This window comes from Bubalus bubalis, chromosome 20 (assembly GCF_019923935.1).
Source record: "Bubalus bubalis isolate 160015118507 breed Murrah chromosome 20, NDDB_SH_1, whole genome shotgun sequence".
NCBI lineage: Eukaryota > Metazoa > Chordata > Mammalia > Artiodactyla > Bovidae > Bubalus > Bubalus bubalis.
This window is the reverse complement of record NC_059176.1, coordinates 14,317,627-14,334,979: the sequence shown is the minus strand read 5'-3', so window position 1 is coordinate 14,334,979 and position 17,353 is coordinate 14,317,627. Positions and strand designations below refer to the sequence as shown.

At 48.4% G+C, this 17,353-nt stretch overlaps 1 protein-coding gene across 1 annotated transcript in view; it reads left to right on the top strand.

Annotated features, from left to right (window-relative positions):
• DGLUCY (D-glutamate cyclase) overlaps positions 1-14,213 on the top strand; it is a 60,752-nt gene extending 46,539 nt beyond the window's left edge. Inside the window, 3 exon segments of the mRNA XM_045163758.1 lie at positions 5,087-5,285; positions 8,728-8,797; positions 13,698-14,213. Of these exon segments, the coding sequence (XP_045019693.1) occupies positions 5,087-5,285; positions 8,728-8,797; positions 13,698-13,841 (413 nt within the window). The 3' untranslated portion in view covers positions 13,842-14,213.
• Positions 14,214-17,353: the final 3,140 nt, after the last annotated feature.

Below are 17,353 nucleotides of genomic sequence, written 5' to 3'. Positions count from 1 at the left end.
GAGTCTGACACAACTGAAGTGACTAAGCAGCAGCAGCAGCAGCAAGGAAGGTATAGTTTCCGAAAGTGAGGCCTGGGGTGGTGTCTTGCAGTTCCCTAGTTAATTAAGAGTAGAGGTCAGACTCCCGGGGTCTCATCTGACATACTTCGTGGGATCGGGTTACCTTTATGAATTTCTGAAAGGCTTGATGTAACTGGAACACCAGCGTGCCTCCCCTGGGGGGATATCAGCCTGTGGGGGCAATTAAGGCGTGTTAGTCTTCCATATTTACTTGTTCTCTGCATTCAAACAGTTCTGAGTGTTTCCCAGACCCATTAGTTGCCTTTGGCTTTTTGAGGTTTTGATGAGACAATGAAAGCCTTCCTGGCTGCGTAGAGAATTTCTGCCAATCTCCTAGGTCTTTCCCAGAAGAGGCCTTGGGTGTGGCGCCCGCAGTGAAACTGACTTCCTCCTTTCCTGCCTCTCGGGGCTGGGTGGGCGAGGACCTGAGGCCTGGGGGGAAGCCTCCCAGGGTAGGATGGGGGGAAGGAGATTCTGCATTGGAAGGGGCCCAGAGGGTCCAAAGGAGCCCTCACTTAATGGCCCCCGGACCTGTGAGATTCCCCCTAATGAGGCCCCCAAGATCCCAGAGGAAGCAGGTGGAGCCGGCTGTTGGTGTTCTCAAGCTACCGACTTTGTGGACCCTTCTCTCGGCCTCAGGATCCCTGGCCCCTCCTGTGTCTGCCCAGCCTCCTGCTTGGCCCACTATCCCTCCCAGGGTGCTCCTCTCTCTCCTCCGCTCCATCAACACCCCGATTCCTCAGCCCCACAGTCAGTTGCCTTGTCGTGGAATCGCACTCAACTGAGAATCAGGACACCCACCTCCCACTCACTACCTGGGCCCTGTCCTTCTCAGAGACCCCGTGAAGTGAGGAGATCAAGGGCACCGATGGGACAGACCTCAGGAGTGAGCAAGATGAATTTAAGATGCTGAAGGGCAGAGACAGAAACAGACAAGCTAGCGATGCTGTGTCGTTATTTTCTTTCGTTCAGTGGGCTGTCGTGGATCTAGAAAACTGTTCTGAGAAAATTCCTCAGGGTGTGGACCTGAGGCGCCTGGTCATTCACAATGAGCATGAGGCACCAGGTCTCTGAAGCCCCCGGTGAGTTGGCTCCAGACCTCTCTCCACCGTCACACAGTGAAATCTCGCCTCTGGTGGTTCTTCCACATAGTTGTAGAAACAGACACAAAAACCATCCTACGGCATCCTGTAGGCTGGGGGGTGGGAGGGGGTGCGGGGGGCGGACCATCACTCCTTGAGACACTGGTGTAACCAGGAAGGGTTCATTTTGAATTTATGCTGGCTCTGTGTGTTCAGTCGTGTCCGACTCTGTGAGCCCATCGACTGTAGCTCGCCAGGCTCCTTCATCCATAAAAGTTTCTAGGCAAGAATACTGGAGTGGGTTGCCATTCCCTTCTCCAGGGGATCTTCTCAACCCAGGAATTGAACCCAGGCTGCTTCATTGTGGGCAGATTACTTACCATCTGAGCCACAAGCACCTTGGTGAACGGTTAGCTAGAGGCAGCTGCAACCACCTTCTGGAGCCGGGATCAGCTGACCTCTAGTCTACAAAATCCTCCAGAAATACTTGGATGCAGGACCAGATGGTGTTCGTAGGGTGCCACCTGAAAGGGTACAGGCGACAGGGCTTGTTATTAATAGATTTTTTCATTTTCTGGCAAAAGTGGCATTGCCTGGTAATTATTTTTAGCCAATTATTATTAGCCAATTATGTTTAGCCAATAATTACTTTTAGCCAGTTCACCTATCTTGAACACCATTTATTTCACCAATGAATTAAATAATTTCTAGCACTTACTTATTCTGACATATTTATTCTAGCATTTATTATGCTAATTAACAAACCTTCTGGTGCCTATCAGATGGGTCTTTCAATTGTGGTCTCTTTCAAATGCTAACCGGCCACCCGTGGGGTGTGAATTCCTGATCAGGCTACTTTACATATTAACCAGGCGCCCATCTGGTGTAAATTAAAATTAACTGACACACATACATTTCACATACTTGAGACAGAAGCCTTTTAATTACAGAATTGACTTTAACAACCTAGGCGAGTTCCCGTCTGCAAATGGAATGCTGTCTGGTTGCCTGGAAAATCCCATGGACGGAGGAGCCTGGTAGGCCTCAGTCCATGGGGTCAAGAAGAGTCGGACACGACTGAGAGACTTCACTTTCACTTTTCACTTTCATGCATTGGAGAAGGAAATGGCAACCCACTCCAGTGTTCTTGCCTGGAGAATCCCAGGGACAGCAGAGCCTGGTGGGCTGCCGTCTATGGGGTCGCACAGAGTCGGACATGACTGAAGTGACTTAGCAGCAGCAGCAGCAAACTAATGGGACTCAGGGTCTTGCGGCCACACCCTGTTCAGGAGCCACTGGAAAGGAGACCAAGTCGTGGGTGTCACCATCTCCCATGGACCTGGCACTTTCAGCATAGAGGGCACTCCATCTGTGACTGGAGAATGTGCTCTAAAAGGGGATACAGCCACACTGTTGAGTTCCAAACCTCTGCTGCTAAGTCACTTCAGTCGTGTCCGACTCTGTGCGACCCCACAGACGGCAGCCCACCAGGCTCCCCCGTCCCTGGGATTCTCCAGCCAGGAACACTGGAGTGGGTTGCCATTTCCTTCTCCAATGCGTGAAAGTGAAAAGTGAAAGGGAAGTCACTCAGTCGTGTCTGACTCTTAGCGACCGCATGGACTGCAGCCCACCAGGCTCCTCTGTCCATGGGATTTTCCAGGCAAGAGTACTGGAGTGGGCTGCTATTGCCTTCTCCTCCAAACCTTTACTCATTTTCTATTAATTAATTAATGTATTTATTTTTGGCTGAGCTAGGGTCTTCGTTGCTGTGCGCAGGCTTTATCTAGTTGCGGTGAGCAGGGGCTACTCTCCAGTTAACAGTGTGTGGGTTTCTCATTCAGTGGCTTCTCGTTACTGAGCGCAGGCTCTAGTGGTGCAGGCTTCAATAGTTGGTGTTCAGGCTTAGAAGCTGTGACACGAGCACTTAGTTGCCCCAAGGCAGGTGCAATCTTCCCAGGTCAGGGATTGAACCCACGTTGCCTGCATTCGGGTGGATTCTTAACCACTGGACCACCAGGGTAGTCCATCAACTTGTTTTTGTTTAGTTTTTAATTGAAGGACAATTGCTTTACATTACTATGTTGGTTTCTGCTGTACATCACCATGAATCAGCCATCAGATCAGATCAGATCAGTCGCTCAGTCGTGTCTGACTCTTTGAGACCCCATGAATTGCAGCACACCAGGCCTCCCTGTCCATCACCAACTCCCGGAGTTCACCTAGACTCACGTCCATCGAGTCAGTGATGCCATCCAGCCATCTCATCCTCTGTCGTCCCCTTCTCCTCTTGCCCCCAATCCCTCCCAGCGTCAGAGTCTTTTCCAATGAGTCAACTCTTTGCATGAGGTGGCCAAAGTACTGGAGTTTCAGCTTTAGCATCATTCCTTCCAAAGAAATCCCAGGGCTGATCTTCTTCAGAATGGACTGGTTGGATCTCCTTGCAGTCCAAGGGACTCTCAAGAGTCTTCTCCAACACCACAGTTCAAAAGCATCAATTCTTCAGCACTCAGCCTTCTTCACAGTCCAACTCTCACATCCATACATGACCACAGGAAAAACCATAGCCTTGACTAGACAAACCTCTGTTGGCAAAGTAATGTCTCTGCTTTTGAATATGCTATCTAGGTTGGTCATAACTTTCCTTCCAAGGAGTAAATGTCTTTTAATTTCATGGCCGCAGTCACCATCTGCAGTGATTTTGGAGCCCCCCAAAATAAAGTCTGACACTGTTTCCACTGTTTCCCCATCTATTTCCCATGAAGTGATGGGACCGGATGCCATGATCTTCATTTTCTGAATGTTGAGCTTTAAGCCAACTTTTTCACTCTCCACTTTCACTTTCATCAAGAGGCTTTTGAGTTCTTCTTCACTTTCTACCATAAGGGTGGTGTCATCTGCATATCTGAGGTTATTGATATTTCTCCCGGCAATCTTGATTCCAGCTTGTGTTTCTTCCAGTCCAGCATTTCTCATGATGTACTCTGCATATAAGTTAAATAAACAGGGTGACAATTTACAGCCTTGAAGAACTCCTTTTCCTATTTGGAATAGGTATATGTATATGTCCCCTCCCTCTTGAACCTCTCTCCCACCTCCTACCCCATCCTGTTACTGGCCCAAATCTTGGCTTTCTCTGCCCACCGAAAACAAGTAAAAATTACGGAGACAGAGTTTGGAGGAAATAGAAAGGTGGCTTTAGTTCTCAGCTGGTGGAGAGGGGAACCCAGTAGGCTCATGCCTCCAGAACTGTGCCCCCGCCCCCATGAGGAGTCTAGGGGCTGAAATAAGATGAGGGCTCGCAGTCAGGAGTTGGTGATGAGCAACCAAGGTGTTAGGATCTTGGTTTCCTTCTCTTTCATTGTTTCAAAGACAGTCATAGGCTGGAATCAGTAACCCAGTAATTGAGTCTGGCAGTCCGGTGGCTCTGTGGCCTTCTTTCTGATACGTAACTACAAGGGGAAGGGTGTTGTAAGGATAAACATCAGAGGCAAGATGTATCTAGCATAGAGTCAAAGGAAAAATAGGTGCAAAATGTAGCTCCTACAGAGTTAGGGGACAGAAAAGCAAACTTAGTTACAGACATGCAGAGTTAGGAGCAGTTAAAGTTGGAAAAAAACCCAAAAACCAGGACTCTTCAGTCCTGCTCACTCACTGTTCTCTTTATCCTCTTTGTTCTCAGAACAGGGAAAGAGAAAACTCATTCCTCGTTTTTCTTTTCCACTGCAACAATTCCACCCCTCTAGGTTGTCACTGAGCCTTCAACTTGTCTTTACTAGAGAAGTTTCTAGAATACCGGAAGAAGTACAGCATCTCCTTGTTGTCTGAAATGTGTCCAGGCCAATCCTTTTTCTCACCCTGAGGGCACGCGGGTCGAGCTGCCCTGCCCCACAACCACCCTTCATTTTGCCTAATCCTGTTTCCTGACTTGGTTCCCTTCCCTCCAGGAGTCGATGACAAAGGCAACAAGCTTGGGATGGACAAAGTCAAGGAGGCCGTGAAGAGGCACATACGAAATGGGGACATCCTCGCCTGTGACATGGAGGCTGACTTTGCAGTCATCGCAGCTAAGTGCTCAGCTGGTCAGCCAGTCAGGCAAGGCTGCCCAGGGGGAGGGACCTGGCTTGGAGCCTGTCTAGCCAGAAACTCATCTCCTCCATGAGTGGAGTCTTGAGGCACCAGAGGAGAAGGGGACCTGGTTCTTAGCCTCTGGCCTCTCATTCAGTCCTTCAACAACCATTTACTGTATGTTAGGCGTTACTCTGTGTGCTGAGGCAGGAGCAGCTCCCTGCTCCACAGAGCATCTGCTCTAGTGTTGGGAGATGGACAATGAACCCTAACAAACAAATATACCAGAGTGTGCTAAACGGGTTTCCCTGGTGGCTCAGATGGTAAAGAATCTGCCTGCAAAGCGGGAGACCCAGGTTCTATCCCTGGGTGGGGAAGATCCAGAAGAACCTGGTGGGCTACAGTCCATAGGGTCACAAAGAGTCAGACATGACTGAGCAACTAACACACACACACACACACACATACACACACACACACTGTCCTAAACAGAGATGAGAGCTACAGGTAGAGGAGAGACAGGCCACTTTAGATCAGTGGTCAGGACAGCCTCTCTGAGGAGGGGTCATCTCTGCCTTTATTTGTGCTTTCTGTGTGATGGAAAGGAAGAGAACAATGCAGCAAATGTTTGGAGGATGCAAGAGGCTCCGGTTCTGCTTCCGCTTTCTTCTGCCCCCGCTTTCCCTCCCCTCCCAGCAGCTGTCCTTCCCATCAGGGCCAACCTTTCCTGTGTCTGGGTCCTTCCAGGCCCCACCCTTCCTCTTTGATGGCTTCACAAGTTTCAGGAATTTTGACTGATACCTGAGAACAGCCCTCTCCCTTTCCATCATCAAAAACAGCCCCAGAGATGAGCAGAAACCTCTGAGGGGACCAGTGCCTGGGTAAGAAAACCTGAACTGTAATCAACAAATTGCTGGAAGCTTTGTGTGGGCAAGTCTGAGAGTTAGAAGATCCAGGGGTACCTAGTCATAGGGGGTTCCCACACTTCCATGAGCATTACCTCCAGGGACTCTGCCAGGTCCATGCTGAATACTAGAGAAAAGTCCCCTCATGCTTTAGGTAGAGCAGGGGGAAGGAGCCACTTGAAACACACCAGAGCACTCTTTTCTGGACAAAGCCTGCCCTCAGAAGAAATTATTTTACCAGTGCCTAGCCTGCTGGGGGCTTCCCAGGTAGCACTAGTGGTAAAGGAACTGCCTACCAATGCAGGAGATGTAAGTAAGAGATGCAGGTTCAATCCCTGGGTCAGAAATTCCCTGGAGGAGGGCATGGCAACCCCCTCCAATGTTCATGCCTGGAGAATTCCATGGACAGAGGAGCCTGGTGGGCTACGGTCTGTAGGGTTACAAAGAGTCAGATACAAGTTAGCAACTAAACAACAACAACGCCAACTACCTGTCAATAAAACTGAAGGGAAAAAATTTAAAACTTCTGCTCTGCAAAGGACCATGTCAAGAGGACGAGAAGACAAGGCATAGACTGGAAGAAAACATTTACAAAAGATGTTTTTGATGAAAGACTGTAACCCAAAATATACAAAGAACTCTTAGAACTCACCATTAATAATAAAATAAATGGCCCAATTTAAAAATGGGCAAAAGACGTAAACAGACAGTTCACCAAAGAAGATGTACGGATGGCAAATAAGGATATGAAGATACGTTCAGCATCCTTTGTTTCTGGCCTCCACCCTGGATTAGTTCTTTGGTTGGGTCACCCAGACAATCCCCACCCTCAGGCCCCTCGAGCGTGTCTTCTTATTACAAACACCTGAAGATGTTTGGGTCTACTAGAAACATGGCTTATACCACATTGAGAAAATGGGAAATTATGCTATGAGGAAATGTATGTTTCTAGAAACAGATTATTTCTAATAATACATGCAAAAATACATTATACATTATGAAATGTATTTGAAAATGCTGGTATAACAGTTTACAATTGCTTACTTCTTTGTTTTCACAAGAAATTAAGGTTTCTAAGGCTTCCCTTGTGGCTCAGATGGTCAAAGAATCTGCCTGCAATGCAGGAGACCTGAGTTCAATCCCTGGGTCAGGAAGATCCCCTGGAGAAGGACATGGCAATTCACTGGAGTGTTGTTACCTGGAGAATCCCATGGACAGAGGAGCCTGGCAGGCCATAGTCCATGGGGTCACAAAGAGTCAGACACAACTGAGTGACTTACACTTTCACTTTCAAAAGTTAAGAATTCTAATTAATATACTATTTAAAAAAAAGTAAAACGAAAGTTAGTTGCTCAGTCATGTCTGACTCTTAGTGACCTCATGGACTGGAGCCTGCCAGGCTCTTTTGTAGACTTCTCCGGGCAAGAATACTAGAGTGGGTTGCCATTCCCTTCTCCAGGGGATCTTCCCGACCCAGGGATTAAACTCAAGTCTCCTCCATTGCAGGCAGATTCCTTATTGTCTGAGCCACCAGGGAAGCCCCATATGTACTATAAAACTACTAAAATAAATAAGGAAAACATCTTCATATGTAAGGAAAAAATTTTAAAAGAATGAGTGGGAATGCATTTTGTTAAGGGCAAATAAAGTAAAAAGGTTAAAAAAAGAGGGAAAGCATAGGATAAAGTCTGAATATTGGGGGTGGGGGGGGGGGCAGGGAAAGGGAGTTATAGAAAGTTTATGGGAAAGGAACCATGAGAAGAGTTCTCTGTATGATCAGGACTAGCTAAGATTAGAGTAGATTTAATCGGACTTCCCCGGTGGTCCAGTGGCTAAAAATCTGCCTGTCAATGCAGGGGACAGGGATGGGAGTCCTGATCCGGGAAGATCCCACGTGCTGTGGGGCAGCTAAGCCCACGTGCCACGACTACTGAAGCCCTCAGTCTCTAGACTGAGGCTGTAGCCTTGCAGCAAGAGAAGCCCGTGCGCCACAACTAGAGAGTAACCCCTGCTCTCCGCAGAGAAAGCCCGTGCAGCAACGAAGACCCAGTGCAGCTAAAAATAAAATAAAATAATAAACATTTTTAAAGGTAAGCTGATACAAAATTAGAATTCTGTTTTCTCTCTGTGTTAAAAAGACAAAAGTCTGCTTTTGACAAAGAATTAATAAAATGTTTTTCTTTACTTTTGAGTAGCCTGTCTAAGAAGACGTGACTTTGTTTTATCAAAACAGTTTCCTATATTGTTTTTATTAGGTCTTTGGTCATTTGTTTGGTCCCAAACCAGTGCTCCCCAAAATCTATTTTTCTTTAGCTGAAGGTGGTATTGTATGTAAGGTGAGGGCTTCAGCGGTTTTTGGTTCAGCCCTCATTTTCAGTTCTCCCGGCTTTCTCCCGTGTATATGTCTTATTAAACTTTTGTTTGATTTTTCTCCTGTTACTCTATCGCAGATCAGTTTAGAGTAGAGGAAAATTTCTTCCTCTAAGGCAAGCTATATGACCTTTCCAATCCTATGATGAAATCTTTTTTTGTTCCAGGTGATTCTAACTGGGGAGGTCATTATGCCTTGACCTGTACTTCCCGAGCTCGTGTGAGGTCCACAGGCATTAACTGAGGAAAGAGACTGGGCCCTTCAGACCACCCGGGGAGCAGAACTGGACTCAGGCCCTCCCATCTGTCACTAAGGCATCGTAGCCCAGCAAACCACTCTCGTGGATGCAACTTTTCCCCTGGATGAAGAGTGGACATGGTATTTCAAGCCGTAAGCCAGGGACCTGCACTCCTGGAAATCAGGAACCAGGTCTTATCTGCTTTCCCCAGCAGCCATTGGAGGGAAACCTGGTGTTTGGTAAATCCTTTTTGAATGAAGGAATACAGTGCTTTATTAGAGTGGTGATTCTTCCAACTCTAGAGGCATCAGAATCTCCTCAGGGGCATCTTAAGCTGCCCAGGGTGGGGGGCAGGTGGGGATCAGGGTTCCTGATTCAGGCAATCTGAGTTGGCCTGGAGAGTCTGCATCTCTGACAAGTCCCCAGATAACGTTGCTGCCTCTCCCGCCTCGGGGACCACCCTTTGAGACCCTGGACTAGAAGGTTGGTTCCCAGGGTCATGGAAGAGGCTGGTGTTGGGAGATAGATGGGAAGGCAAATCAGGAGGCAGGAAGGTTCCTGAGCGTGGAGCCTGGAACAGCAGCGGGGATGGGCTGGTGCTTTGCAGGTCCTCCAGCCAGCAGCTGAGGCCCCGGAGCCCCTCACCGGTGAGAAGTGTTAGCATCCAGAGGCCCTCGCTGCCTCCTTCCTGTCCTGCCTTTACACTGTCTTGTACCTCTTCTGCTCACTTTGTCCTTCCGCCTGTCTTTTTACTCCCTCTCTCTCCCTCCTGTGTGTGTGTGTGTGTATGCGAAGTCGCTTGAGTCTTGTCCTGTTTGCAGCCCTATGGACTGAAGCCCACCAGACTCCTCTGTCCATGGAATTTCCCAGGCAAGAATACTAGAGTGGGTTTCCATGCCCTCCTCCAGGGGATCTTCCCGACACAGGGATCGAACCTGCGTCTCCTTAGTCTCCTGCATTGGCAGGTGGATTCTTTACCACTGAACCACTGGGAAAGCCCCTCCCTGCTACACCTGCCCTGATTTCTCTCCAACATCTCCCTGGACTGGCTTGTTATCCCCACTTTACAGAGGAGGGGCTGAGGCACAGAGAGGGAAGGTGGCATGCTCAAAGCCACCCAACTAAGAAACAGAGCAGAGATCTGTGTCTGGATCTTTGACTCCATACTCTGGGTCCTTCCCAATGAGATGCAGAAGTTTCCAGTTTTTGGCAGTGCCAGGGTGCGGGGTGGAGGGGGGAGGAGTCAGGTAGATGAAGTGACATTTTCAGGGGAAATGCTCTGCTCTAAAGGAGCCCAGGGAGCCTTCTCTGCTTTCTCTGTACTTCCTGGATCAGAACTGGAAAAAAGCACTCAGAGAGCCATCTCGCACATGATTTCTGATTCACACAGACACAAAAGACTGAACCCAGCCAAGCAAGCTCACACAGCCCCACACTTATCCTCTGGGGATGGAAATTCTCCTTCCACATTTCCACCCAGTCTTTCTCATAAATATATTAATAATGCACCACCCTTGAAAAGAAAAGGGAACATCATTATAGCAAAATTACAAACACAGTTTCATAAAGCCCTTTCTCTGGGCCAGGCCTGGGCTTGCTCTGGAGACAATGATGGAGGGGTACAGAATTCGGGGTCCACGATGGGAGGTGATTTCAGGAGCTGGGGTAGAAGTATGCACGCTGCTTGTGAGGACACAGAGAATGGGTGCTTGGCTCGTTCTGAGAGCTCAAGCAAGCCTGCCTCTAAGAGGTGGCTCTGAACTGGGTCTTGGAGAGTGAGTAGGATATAAGAGCCAGGTGAAGAAGGGTAGGAAGGACCTTTCAGACAGCAAGACACACAGAAGCGAAGGTGCAGAGACATGAAGCAGCGCAGGGGATAACTAGAGATGTCATACTGGAGTTCTGGAGGTCACTCCGTGGGGACCCCAGAGTCATCAAGAGATGCCAGACAGAGCTGTGGCCTGAGCTTTGGTGAAGCTTGCCTGGTTAGATGCAGAAGAATGTCTCTCATCTCTCTTCTTGCATTGCTTATAAGAAGGCCCTCCCATACTCAGGGGATCTTATCGTGACTGCAGCAGGAGTGGGTACCATGTTGAAGAGCCTGAGGTAGGTGGCCACCACCATCCAGGGCACACCCTGCCCTCTCTGGCCCTTGGCTGTGCCCCAGGGGTTTTACTTGAGGGCAAAACAAATGGTTGGAGGGCATTTCCCAGAGCTTGTCAGGAACCAAGTGTGGATTGATGATGTCTTACAGGAAGGACTAAGAAAGGAAGGCAGGATGGATGGATGGATGGATAGATGGACAGACTGCTGGTGAGCTGGCTAGCTGGATGAATGGATAGACGAATAGCCTGATGGATGAATGGATAATGGTTGGATGGATGATGCAGAAAGGCAGGAATGAGGCCTCTGGCTCTCATTCTCTTCCAGCACTTTCATCCCACTCTACTTTAAATCTTTTTTTTAAAAAATTGAGATATAACTAACAACGTGCATGACCTTAAGTGTACAGTGGGTGAATTTTTACACATGTATGCACCTGTGCAGCCACCAGCAAGGTCACAATGTAGAACAGTTCAGCTTCCCAGGAGACCCCTCTCTCCCTTCTCTCCACCCAACTCTGAACAGCAATATCACCTAACCATGAGCATCAGCCCGTTATGCTCCAAGCCTGAATCAATAGTGACCACCCACTATTACTCAGCCTCTAAGCCCAAAAGTCATCCCGGAGCCTCATCCCCCACCCACAATTAACCAGGCCCTGGATGCAGTCCACTCTGCCCACTTGAGTCCTCTGTCCCCCCGCTCCCGTCCCTCTGTCTCAGTCTGGATTGGTGTGGAAGCCCCCAAGCTCTCTGCCTTCAGCCACTCCCTGGTCAGTTCTCCTCCTCCACCCACCCACCTGCTCTTGGCAGGGCCTCTTGAAGATGGTGTGGTCATTCGGGGATTCCCGGGAATTTGCAGGCCATCATGGTTGGTTCAGCTGGTCCTCACAGCCCTTAGAGGCTGAGTGCCAGTCAGTTCCTGAACTGTTGACTGATTGCATGCACCCTGAGGATCCCCAGGGCCGTCTCTGGACCAGAAGGATGTGAATGGTGAGGGCAGGCAGGGTGTGGGAGGAAATGGTCCCATGGTCCCAGAAGCACTGACATGTAAAGAGCAAATATGATCTAGTGGAGAAGAGAAATGGGAGAACAAAGTCCATGCAAATGACGGAAAATGCGACTCTGGGCCGGGTACCCCTGGGAAGGGGCTCTTGGACAAAGGGCTTGCCTGGAAATGCTTGTGGGCCTCCCTCCCACCTTGGTCCCTTGGGAAGAATGCACATGCAGGTTCTCAGGCCGGTTGTGAGTAGAGACAGGTCCCGAGTGACATTTGCCAATACGTGCCTCCTGTTTTGAAAAGTTTTCATGGGACTTCTCTGGTGGTCCAGTGGCTGAGACTCCATGCTCCTACTTCAGGGGGCCCAGGATTTGATCCCTGGTCTGAGGACTAGATCCTGCATGCCACAGTTAAGACCCGGCACAGCCAAATAAATTAATAAATACAAATCTTTAAAAAGAAAAGTGTTGAGTGAGTGGCCTCCATGGCCCCTGGCTTGACTCACTCCTGCTTTTGTCACCTGTGGTGCTAGCTGTCCCTCATCCAGAAAGTCTTTCTTGAGCCACTCCAATAAACTGGGTTGGGTGCCCCTGCTGTGTGCCATGATCCCCACACACTGTGCTTGCCTGATCACTCATCTAGAATGTGATCCCTCTGGGAGCAGGGTGGGGGGGGCAGGGGCTGTATTCACCACTGTATCCCTGCTTCAGGGCCTGGCACACAGGTGCTCAGTAAAACTTTGATGGGCAATGGAATGAATGTGCAAATGCCTGATTGGGAAGATGAGCCCCTTCCTCCTGTATGTCCTGATCTTCCTGTTATAGATCCCTTTGCCCCCTTCCTTTGTTTTTAGAGGAGAAGAAGGGTGTATTTGATTTCTTCCCCTCAGGCATCTCTCTCCTGTGTCTCCACCTAAGATCCTCCTTTCTCGGGGGAACCTGAACTATTTAACAGGGACAGACATGTTAATAAATTAGACAAGTGGTTCTCTGGGACCTTGTTTTTGGAGAGAGGTAGAAGGAAGCAAAGCAAATCACTTAAAAAAAAAATCAGCAAGTAAGTCAAAGGAATAAAGCTCTGGGCAGAAGGCCAGGGGCCCCAGCCCTGCCGACAATAATCCACCTCATTTCGTGAGCACCTACTGTGTGCCAAGGACATGTGAGGTGCTTTACTTGCATTATCTCATTTAATCCTCACAACAACCCTCCAAAGAGGCATTGTTATTATCATCCACCTCCCCATTATACAGATGAGGACACTGAGGCAGAGAGAGGTTGACACCTCTGCCAGGAAAGACCCAAGTCAGATCTGGCTGATTGCAAACCATTCTCCCTGCTGGGCCCAGGATGGGGCTGCCTTTTCTCCATGGTTCTGCTCCCTCAGCCACATGGGGGTGATACCTAGAAGGCGACGGCAGTGGGACCTGGTCCATCTCCCACTGGAGGCTAACAGTAGGGTTACAGGAGGAACAGGAGCCATCCTGGGACCAAAGCCATTGGCAGATAATGCAGAGCTGGGCAGGGCTGGCTTGGCAGGAAGTAGGCATGCTGCCCCTGCAGAAATGAATCTGTAGTGTCAAGAAAATGGAGATTTCCAGAAAAAGCATACTATTTAGTTGCATGAAGAAACAGCCCACTTTGAACAGTGGCAGCTCTGGGGAGTGGATCTGGGACGTAGGACACATTTATTTTTCACTATGGGTCTTCCAGTGGCATTAGTACTTTTACCCAAAGTTTTATTTTTTAAAAAAGAGACCATGGCAAGTCAAATGCTCTTTTTCCACTTATAATGTATGTTGTGGGGTTTTTTTTTTTTCCCATTTTTTTCTCCTCCTCCACTACTTTTATCTCTGTCCCATTTTTTTTTTTTTCCAGGAAGAAAAACTGCCAGGCATCCTCGTGCAGCATGGAGTCTGGAGCAGATTCTCAAGCACCCTGGGCACAGAGGTGGACAGGCTGCTCTTCCATGGCACTCATGCCCAGATGATCCAGAAGCTGATGGGAATCACCCTGCCATAAGGGTGACCATGCCCATTACAGGTGTGGGAGGTGGGTACCAGATGGTCCCACCTGGTTCTAGGGAGGAGCTCCCTGAGGGTCCTGGTTTCCTTCCACAAGAGTCGTGCAAATAAACACTGGCCCTGGGTGAACAACGTGCTCCACGCAGTCCTGGATCACTGCATGCTCACCTCCTGGGGACGTGGGGGTCATGTAAGTGATGAGGACCAAGGAAAACAGTTCTCTGGGGTTCCCAGTTTTTGCTTTTATTCCCAAATTCTAGGAGGCCTTGATTCCAGCCTCCTCACCCCAGCTTTTTTAGGCCACCCATGTGTTCTGGAACTGTACACAATTAATTTTATTATCAAATAATAAAATTTTATTATCAAATAATTAATTGGTCTTCTGACCAATCACTAATGGGGAGGCCAGTGAGCAATGAACTGCCAGGCAGACATAGAGGGCCCTGAATAATCCCTCTGGTTAATTAAGAAACAGAAAATGTACAAATGGGTGGTGTACATTACAAAGTTCAAGGGTTCACTAAAGGTTTACTCATCACTGCCACTGACAAAATATTTATACCTTGGAAATGCTCTCTTTTTCAAACAGCATTTCTTTTATTTAGGCAAAAGATTCCTCAAAACTTACATTTATCACCATTACCGCTCCTCTGCCCCTCCCTTTTCCTCACCCCTACACGTCCTAAGACCCCACCGTGGAGCCTGACACATCTCCCACCTCCTCCCCATCTGTTCACCCCCAACTCTGGAGCCAGACTCTAGCCTTCTTGCATAGGAGGGCAACCACACTCCCAGAGCCCAGGGCTGAGTGAGTCAGGACCTTCCAGGGCTTAGATCACTCACAGAGTCCTGGACAACTCATCAGCTTGTCCTTATCTCTCATACAACCTCCCACTGTACATGCCCCAAGAAAATCCAAAGCAGAGTCACTGACCACGTCCCATTACATTCACATATTGAATCAGTACAGTGTCTTGCATTGGCTCATCTAGGTGTGGTGGTGTAAGCAGTTATTTGCAAGAAAGAGCTCTCTGCAAGAGGCCCCTTTTGTCTTGTAGCTTTAGCAAAACTATATTGTAAGTAACCTTAAACCAGGCACTCACAACATTCTACTCATCTCTGACCCAAGCACACCTTTCAGATCTTTTACTCACACAATACCTTGCCTAAGCTCTTGGTTCTTCCCTAGATCAAAGAAGTAAACATGAAGAATAATTAACAGATGACCTGATCATTTCCCAGCTTCCCTTTGAGTAATCTTGAGAACAAACTGCATCAATGAGATAGCATCTAAAGAAAGATCACAGGAGTTGGTGAGCCTTCACGCAGTGGGAGATGTCTTATGAGTCTGATCCCTTACCTCAATGATTAACTGAAATTACTTTCCCTTTTCCCTTTAAAAACTTTCAATCCTGAGCAGCATCTTCAGTGTTGGCTTTGAGGACACTAGTCCGCCTTCTCCCCAGATTGCAGGCTTTCAGATTAAAAGCAACATTTCCCGTTTCTACCAACACTTGCCTGTCCAGTATTGATTTTTGAGCAATAAGCAGCCAGATTAGAATTCAGTAACAGTAGTCCTTTCCATCTAGGGCCCCAAGTGTTTATTGTGTCTGTTTTATTTCCTTAAACATGTCAAGTTCGATTCTTTTAGGAGTATTAGTTGTAAAGCATGGAACACATACTGTAGAAATTGACTCTAAATTGTACACTGAACAGTAAACTCTAAGTGTGGAGTTCAGTGATCAGGAGTTAACTTGCAATGCTGCCTATGCAGGATGTGGCAAAGTCTTTGGCCAGGAGTAGCTGGGGTGGGGGCTGTCCTGATGTCCTTTTGTTATTCTGGCGGGGAGTCCCCACCTACATATCTGTGCTCCTGCTGGGGTGGCATCAGGGCCATTGTAATGTGCTCATAGTCCCTGTCCATCCTTGACTTCTCAGGTCAGTGGTCCCACCTCAGCTCTAAGCCTCACTGGCCAGGTCTCCAGTTACAATTTGCAAAGTCTGGGTCTGCAGAGCTCCATCTAATGGGGGCCTCTGACTGAGAGTGCACCCTGGTATTGTTAAAATCCTGATGGCTAGAGAGACAGGAAACATCATCTGCTAAGGCTGCCAGCATTCTTCTGACTCATATTTTAGGGGAATACACTAATAGGCCTTTGGTTTTGCAAAAGTAATAGCAGAATTCTATTCTGCATAGAGAAGTTTGAGGCATGACTGTGTAATAGGTTATCTTCCCTGAGGGTAGAAGTTTATGGGGAGATGATTAAGTTGTTTAGGAAAGAGACTAAGACCTAGGTGGAGCCCAGAGAAGGCTGAGAGTACAGGTCCTAGGTCTGGAGTGAAGAATCCAAAGCCCCCACCCCCACCTCCCATGCAGGGAAAGACAGGCTTGTGGACCTACAGATCCAATTTTATGCTTTTCTGTTCCACAATATGATTCCTGCTCTGGTCTTTAGTAAAGTTTTGTTCATTTCACCCTAGTCATCTTTTGTCCTTTTGGGGAGGGACCTGTGTCCACATCTGAGGTGGCATGGTGAGCATGGCTATGACCTGGAGAAGGTGGTTACAGGGAGACAAGAAGTGATCTACAGGAATGATGGGGAAGCCCAGGGTGAGGGATGAGCTAGGGTATCAACCAGTCAATCCTAAAAGAAATCAACCCAGAATATTCATTGGAAGGACTGATGCTGATACTGAAGCTCCAATACTTTGGCCACCTGATGTGAAGAGCCAATTCTTTGGAAAAGACCCTGATTCTGGGACAGATTGGAGGCAAAAGTAGAAGGGGGTGGCAGAGGGTGAGATGGTTGGATAGCATCACTGACTCAATGGACATGAGTTTGAGCAAACTCTGGGAGATAGTGAAGGACAGGGAAGCCTGGTATGCTGCAGTTCAGGGGTCACAGGGGGTCGGACACGACTTAGCAACTGAACAACAGCAACAATCCACCAGGATGGATTCCTGGGGCATATGAGCATCCCTGGGCATTTCCAAGAATATTGAGGGCAGATCCTGATAAGTAATACCTGGATCTCTGTCGGTCTTCAAGGGCAGGATGGTGAACTTCAGACCTTGGGTACATTGAGGTGCACATGCCCCACAGACTCTGCAGGTGGGATTGGAAGATAAGCGAGCCAGGAAGGGGATCAGGGCTCCTTAGCCCTCTTGGCCATCCTCTGGCCAAGTGCCATCCCATTGCTCCACTGAGCAAGGCAATCCTCTGAGGTCATTTCCTGCCTTTCATTGCATAGGCTCTGATGACCACCACCCCCACCTTAGTCCAGCCCACTGCATTCTACTACTCTCCACCTATTCCATGTGGGTTCCACTGGCTCCACAAAGTCTAACTTTCAGATTCAAAAGGCCACTGCTCAGAAATTCCCCAGAAGTCTCATGGTTAGGACTTTTAGTGCTCACTGCTGGGGGCCTGGGTTCGTACCTAGGTCAGGAAACTGCAAGCTGCACGGCACAGCCAAAACACAAAACAAGACAGACCAACCCAAAAAACC